General features: G+C 39.3%; 1 protein-coding gene across 2 annotated transcripts in view; it reads left to right on the forward strand.

Moving 5' to 3' along the window:
• The window catches only part of itga9 (integrin, alpha 9), a 42,785-nt gene that overhangs the window by 13,404 nt on the left and 11,206 nt on the right, over nt 1–18,175 (forward strand). For both annotated transcript variants that reach the window (XM_067524051.1, XM_067524042.1), the window contains exons 15-18: nt 102–262; nt 14,629–14,781; nt 15,513–15,589; nt 16,025–16,172. In XM_067524051.1, coding sequence (XP_067380152.1) covers nt 102–262; nt 14,629–14,781; nt 15,513–15,589; nt 16,025–16,172 — 539 coding nt within the window. The remainder of the gene's footprint in view (nt 1–101; nt 263–14,628; nt 14,782–15,512; nt 15,590–16,024; nt 16,173–18,175) is intronic.

Here is an 18,175-nt window from a genome sequence, read left to right on the forward strand (position 1 = left end):
AAACCCTGCATACTTGAAGCTTTTCTCATAATTATCTTTACTCAAAGAACCATCTCTGTGTGCTGATATTCAAATGTAACAAGGTTTCTGTCTCTTCTCAGAGCTGCTGTATAACTTGACAGCTGACGTGGATAAGCGACAGAAGGGCCAACCGTCCCGGGTTTACTTCACTCAGAGCGGATCTCAGATCAGCCAGATGAGCCGGCAGCTAAGTCTCGCCATCCAAAGGGAGGAGTGCCAGCGACACACCGCTTACGTTAAGGTTAGCTTTGCATTGTCCAGTCTCATGGCTGGTGGTGATTTTGTCAGGCTTTCCAGGCCCTGCTTTTGTCCTGAACTGATTCCTCAGTTGCTTTCCCATGGCCTTGTGCTCTCTCCTTCTGCAGTGTTGATTTGTGATATGAGTTATTTGCTTTGTGGTCTGTTTTTCTTTTTTATTTTTGTATGTTGCTTTTGGTTGGAGCATCAAAGTCTGTTTGTTTTTAGCTAAAATGTTTGGGTGACTCATGAAAAGGAACAAAATACAGTGTCAAGAAGGGCCATCACATATCTCATAGTGGTAGAAAGTACTGGCAACTTGGGATGTCCCTATCCAGGTCCTTTAACATTGGATGTTTGGGGTTGGTTCTAGCTTTCTTTACGACACTTTATTGGTCATGTTGAAAGTAGCTTTCATATTTTCACCAACTGAAATTGCAGCATTCTAAGTGTTGCGTGATGCTGTGGGTCTTCCATTATTTTCAGCCTTGAAGTTGTCACCCACCAAGGGCGGCTGTTGTAAACGGGAGAAGCTTTGCAGCTATAGACAAAACACAATGCACCAATGTGAACAGAGTTGAGTAAAATTAATAAAGATCAGCATTTGGTGAAGGTCATTCTTTAAAATGCGCTCGGAATATTTCTAATGACTGCTGTAGTTGCTGGATGTAGATCCACAGGCATCTGGCGAGAAACCATCGGTGTCCTGCTAACCCCGCTGGGCTAGGTTAAAAGTAATAATCAGGCGCTCGATGGTTCGTAAAACCATACTACTCAAGCGTGCGTCTGCAGAAACTGACAGGAAACAGAGTCTCCTTTGTCATCACATAGTCCTTTTAATGTGCTCCTCTGTGATTTAGTCATGTAGCCACGGAGGGTCCTCGTCCTCAGGGCAGCATCTATGTTTCACTTACTCTAATACAGAGGCCCAGTGCAGGTCTGTAAATTTCACGGGCACGCTTAATGGTGCTCTCTGGGCCCTTTCACTGTGGGAGGCAGAGCTGCCGAGTGAGGGGGGCTGTCATTATTGCGCCTTCATCTCTTTCTTCAACCATTCAGACTGTAATGAGTGTGCAGCACACACACAGCACAGTAAGACATCTTACTGCAGCGACTGCTGTAAGACATCACACTTAGCCAGGTTGATTCGGTGAAATCTAGCATGTGTTTTTCTAGGCTCTCCCCTAAACCTGAAAACTGTTGCACATGCACATTTCAAATTAATTTTCACATCTAAGTTTCACCACAACATTACCAGGAGGGTTAGTCATGTAAAGTCGTATTTCTGCCCAAAGTAAGTCAGACATTTCAACGCTTAACCCAAACAGCTTTAAGTTTGTGGGTGGGCGAGGGTTTTATGACCCAGTCGCTGCTCATAGCTGCCACACATTTGTGGCATCTCTAGCTGTAAGACAAACACACTTTAGGTGCCATTGATTTGGTCAGATGTTAACTTGAAGGACAAAATTTGCAGCTCTGTCAGTTAATTCAGGCCCAAACATTAGGTTCACTGCAAGCTTTGATACTGTCCATCTGAAGAGAGTGTATTGTCTCAGTCATAGCCTTATGGTAAACTGTGCTTGCTGGAATTCATTATAAAGAGGAGAAAAAACCGACATGACCATTACAGTGTGGTGTAAGAGGCCGGTGGAGTAAGGAGTACTTAATCAGTCTATGATGTTTCTCACGTGTAAAGTCCATTTCCTGGATACAGAATAAATACATCAATTTAAGTCAACCAAAGTTAATTCCTGGATTCTGCAACTTTGTGTTTCGGACAAGCAAAATAAAAAGTCTAAATTAATATGCTTTTGATGTTAGTAGTTAGATTTTGTTACCTTCAGACATGGCCAGATTCTTTCCCTCGGTTTCCAGTCTTAAAGCTACTCTGAGCAAAGAAACCTTGTGCTGCATTTAACCAAAACTTTCAACGTTTTTGTCTCAGTGTATCTCACAAACTGTTGAATAATTCAAGTGCTCAAATTTTTCTGTATACACATGGAGTGTTTCCTTTGGTGACTACAGAGATAACATTAGGATTATTTGGGTGAATACTTTTCTGTGAATTATTGTGTGAATTTTTATTTCTCTTTGTTTCTGGCAACAAATTGCACCTGCCCAGCAGCGAAAAGTGGAAGAGAGATTCCCAGAGTTACCAAAAGCTGAAAAGCCACACAGGATGGTGAAGGTGTGGTGCTCAAACCATTTATTTTCAGGCTGAATGACCATAGAAAGTGTATGTATGAAAAATTAAGGGGACATAGATTACAACTCAGCATGATAACTGCCTGTAATGAGTCTTGAAAACTGAGAGAAGAGGTAAAAAATCACCATAATCAGTTGTGATCTGGCTCCGCGCTGAAGGAGGGTCTAGTCTGCTTGACCATTCGCAACATTTATCTTCCTCATGTGTCTGCCCACATTCTGCCCTCCCGTGAAAGAGTTATGTTAATGGAAACCAGCTGGTTTCCAAACTGCATCCTCAAGGGGGAGGGGGGGCGTGCACCCATGCCCCACCCTTTTCTCAATGAAAACGTACAGTGAAAACATAGGACTGGGGTTACAGCCTCACAGCAGGGTGCTGGGCTGCTGTTGTGTCAACTGGAACTGCACTCTGGCGGTGCTGATGGAAAACCCTCACGTCAGGGTCGATTGCTCAGGCCCTGATGCATGAGGGTTGGTGGAAGCGGGCCATGCGCTATTCCAAGCCACTCTCACATTTGTAACTACTCTCACCATCTGTTGACCCCATTTGTTGACTTTATAAATTAAGCGCTTTTAAAGGGCTTCAGTTAACAGCAAAACTTAATAAAGCTCTGTTAAAGTTGTATTTGTTCTACATAATGGATCTGCAAAAACAGGACTGAAACAGACATGCTCAATTTGCACCATCTGAAATCAAGTTAAAGGCTGGGCACTCACTGAATAATTGTATGGAGTGTTGAGAACACAATGGGCATATGAGAGTATTGAGTACAGGAGCTAATGAAATAATTTCTTCTAAAATTTTGCCGGTCTTTCATGTTGATCATATTAAGCAGGTTTTCATTGGCATCAGCTATCAGCATACCAGCCCTCCAGATGGCTTTTGTTTGGATATTTTTAGCCAAATACTGCTTCCTAGCAGTGGTGACTAGTAAATGATCAGGGTTCAGATGGCCACAGTCATTTAAGTAGAAAACCACAATCTGTGATAGGAAATTGTTGTGCAAGCATTAGTTTCAAAGCTTTCAAGTGTTATTCATGTGCAACTGGGCACCTAAGCACATGATGTGCACTCTAACGTGTTTCCAGCGAAACAGTCTTATCTTTGCCTTTACGCATTTATGTTGTTCAAAAGAATCATTTCTGGTAAATCCTAATTAAAAAGTATTCAGTAAAAACTATTTGAGGTTTTGTGTGACAATTTTATTGAATTTTATTTATAACATTAGAACACAGTTAGTTGCATTAAACATTAAACTGTGTTTAGAGAATTGAGGTGCAACAGGTGAGATGTGATGTGATCAACATCTTAATTTAAACTAAAAAGTGTTCATTATTTCTTTCATTAGATGTAATTTGGTTGTAGGCAAACATTAACTGCTGGCTTGACTTTGATTTATTGATTATTTTAGTCAACTTGTTTTATGTATTCGTAAGATGTTCTGGACTTTTTTTGTGTTTACATCTTTGACCATTTGTCCTTCGTCATGTACTGTTTGTTTTTACTACACCAGTCACATCGCTTTGCCGTGCACGTGAGCCTTGAAATCATGCCAACAACCTATTCCATTTGTGGTCATGAGTTGTACTCTGTAGCACTGTAGATGCACTGCAGTCTCCGAGGAGGAGCTAAAATAGGCAGTTAAAGTCCTGCCTGTAACAGTTGTCTGTTTAATTTAGCTTGTAAAGTATCCTGCTCACTTTCCCTTGGCCTATATTCCACTAAGCCTGTGCCCTACATCTCATGTCCCCATGTGCTTGGCACCACCAGAGTATTTAAAGCTTGAGGAAACTTGATGGCCACAGTGGTTATTGGGGCATCTACAGGATGGACATCTATCTGTCAAACCTAATGTATTGAGGCCATCCCTAATCTCGTGATTGAATGCAAAAGCTAGACCATGCTAGACATTTTGGATTGAGCAATACAGTGTATGAGATTCAATGTCATTTCCTCCGCAAAAGAAGATAAATTGTGATTTATGTTTTAACTGTGGATATGTTTCTTGACGTCAAACATCATTCCCGTTATTTGACCTAATTTTGTAGACACATTCATGATTGATGTTGAGCGAAAGCGATGCCTGAAAGACAAATGACAGTTTTGAAATATGGAATATATGTTATGAAGGTTTGTGTTTCTCGTGCATTGATGAGATACAGTTCTATAGTACTTGTATGCAGTTTTACTATGTTTTCACAAATAACTTAAATTGGGCACTAGCAAAATGCTGAATTTATAAAGAACTTTATTTTCAAGAAAATGTGCCAAAAACTTACTAGAACTTACCAAAAACCTCTCATTTGTTCTACAAGACTGAACCAAGTAACTTTGCTTTTTTGAGTGACTGATCATGAAGAAATGAGGATTTTTTACCTTAGGCATTGGGAAAATGTGAAAAGTAGTTCTTCTCATTGGTGATTCTGATTCATTGGAAATCAATCATTGACACTGATTACTTAATTTCTAGACTTTGATAAAATCAGCTTTTTAAAGTACTTTAGTAGATGCTTTATTTTAAAAAGTGCTAGCCAGGAAATGTGTACTACTATTCCTTTTTACTTTTTATCTAATTGTATTGAATTGCATTATGCACCGAAACCCACTTATCTGTTTCTTCAAAGCAAACTAACACAATGCAAAAAAAATTATTTACAGTCATTATTTGACCCAAGTCAGTCTCTCCGGACAAACAGGAAACCCTGGAGACTAAAGCAAAGCAGGGGTTCCTGCTGTTGCGTCCCAAAGCGTCTCTAGTAAGACAAAGTCCCAGAGCCTTAACACTGTCTGACATGTGGAAACCCAAAGCCAGGCCACTGCCACACTGCCTACTTGTTTAAAGTTCAACAGAAACGTGTCATTCCCGTGGTGCTTTTGATAAAATAAAAGTAATACAAGTAAGATTACAGCATCAAGCCAAGGTCCTTCTGTATGTATAAAGTGTAAAAATACATAAAAAAACATAAATAAATCACATGGACCAGAGACGCCATCATATACACGCTTCATCTGCTGGTACAGTTTCAGTGTTAATAGCATTTACTGGATATTAAAGAAGAGCTATTGAGGTTAATTTTAGCTCAGGGGTAATATTTTGGTCAGGATTTCCCTACATGGTCATGCCAGAGTGAGCATTACTCAGTTCTTCTCCAGGCTTGTTTTGGTAGTGCACAGGCACCAGACATTTCTACAGTCAAACAGGGAGAATTTCTCTTCTTTCTCTCAAAGGATTTTATCATGCATGTGCATCGAAGATTAATTTTATTTTTGTTATGGCTGCTCATTACACCTACTCTGTGCTGTTGCCATAGCAACTCCAGCATTGTTACTCATATCTCAGATTTGATGATTTGTTGATTTTGGCAGCTGAGCATGCTACTCAAAATGTTTCCGCAGCCTTTTGGCTGCATGACTGCCACCCGATGCCACCACAAGTCAGTGTAATGGGTGGCCAAGTCTGACCGCAATGAAAGAGTATTACTTTCCATGTTTCCCACTTCCACTTCAGAAGAAACATACATGTATGCAGATGTGCAGAGTAAACATGTGTATATGTTGAATTGGTGCATGGAAGCACTACCAGTGACAGGGTGTTTGCATCATAATTTCATTGCTTCATTCAATCCCCACGATAAGAAGGGCTGTGATTACGTCATCACTTGGCATCTTCGTGATCCTTCCTTAAGAACCTGGATGTGACCCTGTTATCATTTCCCAATGCTTTGACCCATTTGTTATTATTAGTATATATATTCCCATAGTGGTGGCGTCAGCATCAGCTTCTGTTTCCTGTGTAAATGCGAAAGATCTGCCAAAAAGGAAGAGGAACAAATATATACTCTTGACATCACTTTAGGTCAGAGACTGTAACCTGCCCTCGTGAGGTAGATTTGAAAACTTTGCATATCCATGCTTCAGGTTTTATCAGGACTTTGTGTAAAAGCAAAGGCTTCAACAATACCAGTCAAGTGAAAGTGCCCCCTATGTTGTGTAAAGTGATAAAATCAGTTGGAGGAAGCATCTGGAAACTTCCCCTATCACCAGGAGGAAACACGCTCAAACCACACTTACAAACACTTAAGTCCATCTCTAAAACTGCAAATTTTATGTTTATTTGTATATGTATTTGCGGGAAGTCTACAAAGAATCGTTATTCTTATAAAATGCGGGAAGACTCTTTGCACCAGATTTATCCAATGGCTAATTTCATTTGTAATTCCTGGCAGAAACACACAGTGAGTAATACAATATTAAAATACTAAAATACTAAATATTAAATAAAATACCCACATTTCAAATACTATACCTTACCTACCCCCCTCACCACATGCACACACTTCCTCACCTTCTCCATACAGACTCCCCAAGTAATATTTGCAGAGCTGGTTTCTTATAATCCATTTTTTACACATTGCACATGTAGATAAAGAGAGATTGTTCCACTCATTAATGGCTTTAAATGAGGAGCCCGATTGTGCTAACACAGAACTTACATTTACATTTACATTTAGTCATTTGTCAGATACTTTTATACAAAGTGACTTAGAAGTGGCAAGCAAAAAACTAAGTCAAGGAGAAGACATTAAGGGTAAGAAGAAGTGTTTCCATTTAGTGAGATGCAAGTCCAAGTAAGATTGAAGTCAATAGAAAGTTGTGGAAGAGTTCTGTTTTCAGCAGTTGTTTGAATATTTGGAGTGAGGTTATTGAGCGTAAGTAGTATGAAAAAGTATATGAGAGTGATGATACTGTTGTGGTTTCTTATACCAAATTTTTTGAGCTTGATTATAACAGGATGTAATTGGTTTCTTCCTTGTCTGGGTCCAAACAAGAGAAACAATAATTTTATGTGAGAGATTATCATTGTTATTATACAGCCTTTTAAGCTGCTCGTATTTGATGTTTCCTCATCTATTACAGTTTTTTCCACTCCTGGGATTGAGATGCATTTGATGCTTATTTTATTGATTGCATGGGAATGCAAATAACAAGCTTCCTGTTTATGCATAAAGAGGATTTATCCAGCTCTTGAAAGAAGTCATTCTATCAAAAACAGGAAGTTTTCAGATGCTTGTTGTTCTTTCTAAACAGCAACAAAATTCATAAATATAATTCTGATGCTTTTGTTCAGTGGGATCAGTAAAAGTAAATAAAACACTTTTTGTATCTGAAATGACTCAATAATTGCTTCCACCCATTTTCGTTGAATGTCTAAAATCATCACAAAATGATTGTTACTAGTAGTATTAGTATTGTTTACATTATTGCCTAAAACATAATACAGACTTAAGTGATGCCATAAAAGCCACCTTGTTTCTATTTGATTCCCACTTCTCAAGACCCAAAGCTGTTTCCTTAAAATCACCACTTCTGGATTCTTCCATTTTTTCCGACAGTAGTTTTTTATGTGGTCTTGTCTGAGACGCCGCACTCATCAGGCAGGTTAGAAAAGTGAGGAAAGAGGGGTTAATTGTAAATACAACAGGCACAATGATGACAGGGGTCCTGGGTCAGGAATTTAAAGAATGAAGACCTCTCCTTTAGTTGCTTCTGAATTTCCAGAGCTTAACTTTACAGCTTTAGGGTCATCTTACGAGTCAGAAGCCCTGTAACAACTTCATAGTGGCGTGCAGCTGAAAATAGCACCAGAAACAAATAATGTGTTGAGAGTATCACAATGTGGGCGCAGAGTCAGGGTCAACTGCGGTATGAGAACACACATCTGTGTATTTATAGGTGGCTGGCTGGATTTAGCTTTTCAGATTTCAGATATTGCACGAATGCAGCTATTGTTAGCATTGGCATGAAATCAAGTTGTTGTTGATAGAATGTAGTGAAAGTAACTAACTAATGAATTTGTATGTTTGAGCAGCATGCCTCTTCCATCTGCCAGTTTCCACCGGGGATGTGAGGCACAGTTCTCCTTCTCCTTTATAAATCCCAGCTGTGGTTTTAACTGTCCAAGGGTCAAATGTTGAATACCTTCTTCATGATGCATGTAAGACCATAAAAGCTTCCTGTAATTTGTGTTTACATGAGCACTGTTTTTAAAAGCAATAAATTCAATGCGCTTGCATTTTAAAAAGGTGCCAAGAGGTGTATATGTCCATATCTGCACACTTTATTGAGGAGAGTCATTTTAAAGATCTTAGCAGAGAGGTGTGTTGCTGTTGTTTTGTGTGTGTGTTTCAGAAAAAAAAGACAAGGATTTCGAACAGCAAGCAGTTTGTATCTCATGTAGGACAGTACAAATGGTAAACGTTTCCTAATTCTTAGGTGATGGTACTTCTGTAAAATGTGTGTTTAAAAGGTTTCATGTAGCAACACTCAGTCTTGTTAAAGATCTGATTTGGCTCATTTGTGTTTTACAGAAACAGCTGTGTACAGTGAACTTACAGTGGGAAAAGTAAAAATTTATTTTGTTGTTTTCTCCTGCATTTGGGAGGCAGGGGGCAGAAATTGAAGCAAGTAATTAAGAAAAGACTGTTCTCATCAGACAATATCAATGACTGATGATTCTTATAAAAGGGCCACAGTGATCTGTGAATGCTTGTTTTGATTCATTTATGCAAGAATTCATGGTCACTCAACTGTTTACTGAAAGCATTATTTATTCCTAATTACCCCAAGTGTACAACTCTGTATATCCACACATTTGTTTTCATTTCCAACTAAATTAGCCTAATAATTATATCCCTGGAGTGACTCTAAGCAACAAGAACATGTTTGCCTTTTGTACTAGACACAGTGTCTGATGAACTCTGGACCCGGCTGTTGTTGCTTTTGCAATGCTCTGTCTGCAGGATTTATTTCTGGCTCTAGTGTCTTCTAATACACAACAGGTTATGTAGTGAGTGAAGTGTGTGATTCATCAGGTTGGTGCCTGGAGCTGGACACACATCTTCACAGCTAACGTTAGACAGACTGAAATATTTTCCGGTGGTCGGAGTAAACATGGCTCATGTTGAATGGGAGCAGTTTTCAAAGGCAAACTGCATACATTTGGCATGACTGATGGCATTTTCATATTACTCAGAATTGATTGGTTTTGGATTTTCTGGAAATATAAAAGCCCAAGTGCATTTTTGTTGATTTTTCCCCCAGACTTGCTAATAAGCCAAGTAACATAGTTACTTTCACAGCTTCATATGTACAGTATGTGGTGACAACTATGACTGCACAGTTTTGATTTTACTGGCCGCAACTCATTACTGTTTTAGCAAATTAAGCAACAATTGCAAAACTGAGCATTTAGTGCCTGACCCAGGTGTTTTCCCCAGGAGCCGTTACAGTAAACCCAATCACTCAGTGTTGGTAGAGACCAAAACAGCTTATAGTGGGTGAATATTTGACAGATGGCAAAAAACCACAACTCCAAATCAGCGTTGCTGTTTCTCTGTGCTGGATGTGTTAATAAGCAACTATTTGCTCATATGTTCAATATATCAAATTCGTAAAGTGATTAAATATCATTCTATGGTTTATAACTTATTTTTCCTTCTTCCCAATGTCCATAATTTTAAAATAAAAAAACACAACAAAAGCCAAGCAAATAATATAAACCACTTTAAGGAAAAATCGAGATAGAAAGAGATAGAAAAACGCTTCAATATAAAAGTTATGGAGGGCACATTTGTTGGCGCTGGTGCCGAACAATCAAGACACATTTAAACAACTAGAGGAAACACATATAAGGAATATTAGAGTTAACAGGCAGCTGTAGTCATTCTTATTAAGAAGTCTTTAACAATGTCCTTGAAGGAATACATTTGGACTTTCAAACAACATCCTGCCACTGGGCACAGTAGTTTGAAGTGAAGAGGTGCTTCTGTGGAGGGATTTAGCAGGATATAAAGAGTGTTTTTTTAAATAGTAGTGAAATGAAATCTAACAAGAGGGGGATTAAACCACCAAACTTATGTTGTGCACAGATGTGTTATCTGTCCTTGTTTTAAAATACAATACAAAAAAAAAGAAAGAAAACAGGGACAAAGTTAGTAAAGGCTCTGATCTTTTTGCCCTTACACATAAAGATTGGGATCACACAGTTGTTTTGATAGACAGAATGAAGATATTTGTTGTTGACTCCCGCAAAAAAGGTTTTCAGGTAAAGCGTTTGGACACTCTTTCCTACTCCTACAGTTTGTCATTCGAGGCTCCCCAACATCTGCTAACCTATTCTGAGCTGAGCAGCTGCTGTAGTTTGAGCCTTATCAATAAGAGTAACAGACGCAAAATTCAGTAGGCGTCTCACTTGTAAAACTTTTTCAGGAACACCTTGGGATGAGCTGCTTAAGTGCATGTCCACCATATGCTGCAGACATTAATGTAAATACATTCAATTTCAAGTTGTCTCCTTTTGTCTCAATACACACACATAACCCTAACCTTGGACAGGCGGAATCCATTCATCGTCTAACTAAAAAGCTTTTTCCATTTAAACTAAGATTTCCTGGCGTTAAGCCCTTGAATGAAACGGCCTCAACCTGTAAGTTATCCAAACAGCCATTGTCCTAAAAAGGAGTGCTGTGTGCACGTTTCCCTCACAAGTTAATAAAGACTTCCCATGACGAGGCTTAAGCTGTACACTTTTGAGGGAATGGTTTGGCTGAGAGAGGAGCTCTTGTGCATTTCAGCCAAGCATGAGACATTTAAACTGAAGATCAGAGCCTTGTGCAGTCTGACGTCATCTTCCCCGCACCCAAACCGGTGGAGCTGCTCTGTGAGCAGAAACGGAGTAGTTTGGTACCTTGCCATCTTGTTGATCAAATTAACATGTGAGAATCAGATCCTGCTACGAGACAATGTAACTCATGTACCACTCCTCCAGAGTTCAGTGGGAAATCTCTAAAATATGCTCAACTAGGTCAGATTAATTTATCCAGTAGCTGGTTTATGTTCCTAAAAACATGCAAGCATGAAGTATGGCTGTGAAGGGGAGAGTCATGCAGGCAGCCTAGAGGGAAATAAAGGGGAAAGAGTGGTTAGAATGGGGGGATTTAAACACGGCCGTACAACAGTAAAAAGTTGATAATAAATTGAAAGAGACATTGTTCCACAGAGATGGTGTGATGTAGGTGAAAGTTTGAGTCCCTGTTGTCTTTTCTCAAATCATGCAGTGGCAAGCTGCCCTACATCCTGTGAATTAATTATATACATATGCATACAGAATAGGAGCTTGTATTGTGCGTGTTATAAAAGATCCTAACTGTTGTAACACGCAGAATATTTGTCCTATAGCTGAGAATTTACAGTTTCCGAAGTATGGTGGGAACTGCTGGAGAACAGCTGCCTCCCGCTGAGCTGGAACCATTAAGTAATTCTGTCCATGGGATGATGAGGGGGTTTAGACTATTTTTAAATGAGGAAATTTACCTTCTTCATTGGCAAAATTCTGCACTGTTAGGATACTGTAAAAAATCCGTCATTATGTTTAAAGCTTCCTTGTTTGAGTTTTGAACTTAACACTTTGTCGTTCCCCTAAGGTTAGGCTGGTGTTATTTTTTCTCAGTCAGACTAAATGAGTTGATCTGTTCATCTTGCTGCTCTCTTTTCAAGCAGCATGTTAATCATCAGGAACGCTTAAAAACAATCAAATAAATATAAATTGTTCCGTGTCTGTATGTCAGCCCACAGCAACCTACATCTCATTCATGCATGTCATCATTTCTGTGGTCTTTTTTTTAATCACAAAAGTAGGTGACATCTGCTAATTCAGCCTGTAAAGCACCGGTCTAATATTACTCGACCAAACCATCAGTGTGGACCTTATATCAATTTTTGTTTTTAAAAAATGACATTATTATCTGTGGACTAGTAAAATCTTGTGTAATTGAGTAATAATGTCAGCAAACTGGCTTTAAAAATCAGTTAGACATAAATATTTATCCTAAGCTTGCTAATACTGTAGCTACTGGTCATACCAGAACAAGCCTAGCAGCAGACTAGAACTGTCTAGTTACAAATCTTTCCTTAAATCAAGCAAAAACTGATATAAACCTCCTGTTTATTATAGCCATTACTGTTATTGGGCTGTCTTTTACATTTAAGGAATTCCATCCCCAAAGTTGCTCCCTTTGATCTGAGATCAGGGACCCACCCTGTGGCCTTTGGCCTTGAATGAGGATTAACACAGTGGAAGGCTTTGGGCAGAGAATGACCTGTCACAAGCCATCGTGTTTGAACTTACCATCATTTAGGAAACAGTTGTTGGGTTTCTTTCCCTGAAATTATACTGTAGGTAGAAGGCAGTTAACACTAGCTGGTGTCCCTCTCGTTTTGAGCTCAGGAACTTTTCTGTTCCATAAATAAAAGAAGGAAGGAGTAAATTAACATAAATGCTTTAGGGTGAGGCGGACGGCAGCATTGATCAACTGATAGTAAAACATAAGGCCAAGTGTTACTGAATAGCCTGCGGCACATCTAAAGGGGGGTTGCTGGGAGTCTTGGGAGCTGCCCAGTTAGTTGACAGTCCATTTTAAGAAAATTATCCTGTATGTCCATAACAATAAAAACTCTGTGGAAAGAAAAGTGTAAATTCCATAACAGAGCACAGATTTAATGAAAGGAAATGTGCAAAAACACATTTCATTGCACAACTCTATGTCCCCACATTCTGATGTGGCTTGTGAAAATGTGAGATAAGCAGTGGGAATTTGGGGCTGGAGACCCGAGCAACAAACTCCCAGAGGGTCAGTTGACTCAGAGGCCAGTAGACAGGGCCCATTTTAAAACATTCTGCTTTAATGGCTACTGAGGCCGAGATCTCATACCACCATTGATTCAGCACTGACTGTTGTGTTGTGTCATATTACGCTTCAGCTAAGCTAAAACTACTAGAACAACACCAGCTCTGTAGGTCCAATAAGGCTTAAAATGCCTAGTTTAGTGTTAGATGTGAGGTCACCACCTTTTTTGCATTTGTATTTTTTGCTTTTATTATTGACCATATGTTAAACACTGCAGCATGTTACCATTGTTATTGTGAATAACCACCATCCTGATGTTAGCTGCTTAAATTCAGTTGTTGTTTAGAGTTGCCTTGTACGTCACATGTAAGTTGCTTTGGATAAAAGTGTCTGCTAAATGGCTAAATGTAAATGTAAAGTGACTGATGGTTCTCTGATGCTATCTGTAAGGCTATGGCTTTATCTGCGTGCTGCACCATTTCCTAAATGAATTTATGCAATGCACTAACTTTAGCTCTTTCCTGCTGTAACTTTCTCACTGTTGATGTGTTGGGTGTGTTCTACACTGGTGTTGTCCAAAGCCCAGGTTGGCCTGAGGAAACAAGATGGGTGGTTGGACAGTGGAAAATGCTCTGATAACCGACACATGAGAGAGAGTGCAAAAAACGAGTGCCCTAAGTGACCGCCGGAAAACACAGGGAAGCCCGTTGTGTTTACATTGTAGGTTTGGCTCCATGTTAATAGACACCAGTTGGCCAGTGGAACACAGGTTGCCTATGGAGCTTGTGTGTGTTTTTGCTGCAGCTTTTACTTTAGATACTAAGACTAGAGCCAGACCCACCAAGCAGCCTTTGAAGAGCCAAGCTTAACTGTAATAGATATGAGATGAAAAAGCAACATCAGATGTTTTTCTCATGTACGCAATTCTCCTAATGAAGATTTGAGATTTGATCACTTTCACTTCTGTTTTTGTTCTCTCTGCATTGTTTCCAAACATGATGCCAAATCAAGCACAATTTTTGTGGTTGTAGCTGGAAGTGCCAAAAATGCAAAGATGGTCCTTGTTGTCAGAGGCAGTGCTTAGGCAGAAACAAAATGTGTTCACTTTACTGAGATCTTTTAGGGGTGGTCCTCCTATTATATTACTTTTAAAAAATTGGAAAAAAGAAACAGTAATTAATGAGAGAGTTGTCACCCATTCATTAAAACCAATTAGAATGGTTTTGTGGGTTATCGGTATACTGACATCTCCATTCAACTCTGTGGATCTTTGGCTCGGTAATTACAGTGATAACATTATATCCATCAAATAATCTGCAGCGTAATCAGTCTTTGCACCAGGCATAAATTAGAGAAAGATGGGAAATTATCATAATTACCGAATGGGTACAAAAATTATTGCTTTGAGGTTATAATTAGTTTTAAAAGATTTGTGTCTATGGTGGGACGAGTGTTGGACCATGTTTATCCTCTCTGCAGAAAGACGTGAAGGACGTGTTCACAGCCATTACTTTTGAGGTAACCTACAGCCTGGGGAAGCATGTGCTAACTGGACACCAGGAGAGAGACCTGCCTGCACTGACTCCAGTGCTGCGATGGAGGAAAGGAAACAAGATTGCAGTGAAGAATGAGGTAATTCATATTATTTAAACTAATGAGGTTAAAACCTCCTTAATCCAACTAAATTAAAGGTTTCAACAATAAAGAAAAGTTAATTTCCTGTGACCATTCTTCACTATCTGCAACATTTTACAAAGTTTGTTAAACTCATTATGTCTTTATCACAAGTTGCATTTGAGATAAAATTAAACCCTTTATTAGATGCATAAATATTAAAAACCTTTATACTGGACTGAATGTCTGCCATAAAGACTCAGCCTTGGACCAGAGAAGGAATGAAGGAAATAGTTTCAATGGAGGCTATAATGATTTAGTGTTGGTTACCAGCTTATTCTTGTCTGTGTTAGCTTTTCTTGAGCGAAGTCCAAAACGACTGATTCATTTATTTTCTTTGCAACCACCTCTAACCTGCCCCACATGTGTTTCCCCACTGTCTGCACTTCTTGATTTGCGTCCTTCAGCACCTACAGAATCCGTGTGTCCAAAGCTCATCAGTGTTACATTGAGCTTTACCGCTTGACTTAAGTTTCCTTTTATCATTTAAACCAAAGACCACCCTCTGAATGATTAAAAGAGACATCAGATACAGTAAATATTTTGGGGCCTCCTGAATCATGAGTTATTGGATCGTGCCAACAACAACACAACACTGCCCCCTAGGCTGAATATGGAGTAGCTGTGTTCAGTGCATGGACAGCATGAGGTCATATTATGAACTGTGTATTTTACTGTTTCCTCTTCAGACTTGGTTTGAGAAAAACTGCCTGTCAGACGACTGTGCTGCAGACCTGAGGCTTCATGGGAAACTGCTGCTCTCTGGGTAAAAACCTTTAACTTCACAGTTTACATCTACAGTATTCTCTGTCTTGGCCATTTCTTGCAGTACTGAAGAAGCAAACTGACGTCATAGGTCATGTGGGTGTGGGTAGTGGAACCATGACGCATGCTTGGAGTATATCCATATGTTTCCCCATGCTTAGGGAGTTCCCTTTCTTTTTCGTGTGTATCTTCTGCTCTGTGTACAATGTAGTGACACTTACATATGTCCAGGTAACCAGCATATTTTAATGATATTCTTTGTTTTATTCCAGTAGTATATTTTAAAAGCAAAACTGTTTTTTTACTTTATAAAATAAAAAACCTAGATTGCTTCATAATATAAAAGTTTGCTTTCTGTTTCTTCTACGACATTCTGCCATGCTATAAAAAAGTTTGTTTATGCTCTAAAATACATTGTTTACATTGTTTCTATTAGGTTGCATGTCAAGCCCCATTTGGCTCTTGGTGGAGTTAAGAATGTCTCTTTGAACCTGACCATCTCTAACGCTGGAGATGATGCCTATGACACCAACATCTACTTCAACTTCACCCGAGAAGTTTTTTACATCAACTTCTGGCAGAAGGTCTGTTGTGGCTCTTGAAGTATCTGCTGTTTATTTACTCTGGCGCACATATTTATTTCTGACATCTGATTGATTGCTGTTTTGCTGCAGTAAAGTACAAGTAAAGCCGAACAATACACAAAACCATATTTCTCACACATATAAGTTAAATATCATAAATTTTCTCAAATCATTACATTTTCTCAAAAACTGTTTATTTAAGAAGACTGATTACATGTCAGGAGCTCAGTCTAAACAGTGCAGCATACAAAAAGACAGACCTGTAAGAGAACAGATAAAATCAAAGCTTTGTCTAAGCTGTGTAGGCTGCCCAGCTGAGAAAAGGATGAAGAGCAGGAGAGTAGCAACAGCTGTCCCGTGTCAGAGGGCAGCTCTTTGAGCCAAACTGTCATACACATCCCTGACTCATTCGAGACAGACACACCTTGTCAAAACTATATGAGCTATGTGCATGGGAACAAATCACAACACACATACCTCATATTACATCAAGCTTCTTTTATGTACCATTCAAATCCCATTATCCATGTGAAAATGTATCATAGTACCTTATTTAATTGGGTAAATAAGGTTTGCAAAGTGCATGACGACTGACCCTAAAGGAAATATTGATCAGATATGCTCCTCACACTTAGCATTCTGTTAAAGGAATATCTACCCACTGCCGTCCCACACTAAACCTCAGGGATTTTCCTTGGGACCATGCTGGACCAAATGGATTTCACAGAGGTCATCTCTGCCTCTGCTCATGTCTGTGTGCTCGCTGCTTATGGCCAGCAGATCCACTCTCAGCTGAGAGAGGCGCCACGTCAGACAGGACTCTCCGACAGAAGCCTGCATGTGTTCACCAGCTTATCGGATGTTAGAAGGGTTCAACATCCGTCAGGAATGCTTTTCCCTACATAACAAACGTCACGTTTACCCTCCAGCAGGGTTCTGCAACCCTGTGATGGATAAGACCATCTCTGTAAAGCACTACACCTGTGACATGATTTAATAACCCCAACAGCTGAAATTGAATTTAAATAGAATACATGCGCAGGCAAATATTAGAAAAACACAGTTTCAGTTTGAGTTTCATAGCTAATCTAATAAAGCAGGCTGACATTGAGTATCAGGTTACCAGCAGCCACAGAGCCTCATTTTGTTCAGGAACCAGTCAGGGTGGCCTGCTGCACAAAGGGAACAGGAAGTGAACAGAACAAAGGGATGAGAGAAAGGCCACAGAAAAGATTCACTGCCAAATTTCTTTTGGGAGATTTCTAATTATTATTGGAGAAGCCAAAGGTGACAATGTGACCCCTTTTTGCAAAGGTGAGTTCAGATCCCTAATCCTCCCCAAGAGGCCTTTTCACCCACAAGAGAGGCATGAACTTGTACTCCCCTCATATTTAAGTTTGGGGTGTGTTATCTTTCTGTTGTTCTTGAAACACAAGCTGTCAGAAATCTGTGGAGGTGAATTGGTTTCAGGAGCACTGCCTTCATTCCCATGTGACTCAGATACAGCTGCACTGGCTACTGTGTTTTTTGTTTTTTGTTGTTGTTGTTGTTTGTTTTGTTTTGTTATCTCTGAAATGTTTTAGAAGTTGAATATAGCACTTTTTACCTAAAGGTCAGAGCTGTGGTAGATGTTTTGTGCCACTGTATTTTTGGCAGCCATTTAGATTGTACTTTAGAGTTATTGTAATTTTAAGTCCACTACATTTTCCCAAAAGCTTTAGTTATCAGTTGCAGATTAATATTTTGCCCATGACACAGACCTGCCTCTAAATGATGATTTGTTAGATTAAACCACACAACAATATAAAGTGTTACCATCACATCAGCCACTTAAAATATTGAAATACTACTTAAATGTTATCGTGGCAATTGAGCTGGATGATATTTGAAATTCTTTCATGATATTTTCTGATCTTTGTCCATGCCACAATAAAGAATCTAGGCAACAGTTAGATTGCAGAAGAAGTAGATCAAAAAATGTAATGTTTGTAAAATGATTTGAC

This window comes from Channa argus, chromosome 1 (genome assembly GCF_033026475.1).
Source record: "Channa argus isolate prfri chromosome 1, Channa argus male v1.0, whole genome shotgun sequence".
Taxonomy (NCBI): domain Eukaryota; kingdom Metazoa; phylum Chordata; class Actinopteri; order Anabantiformes; family Channidae; genus Channa; species Channa argus.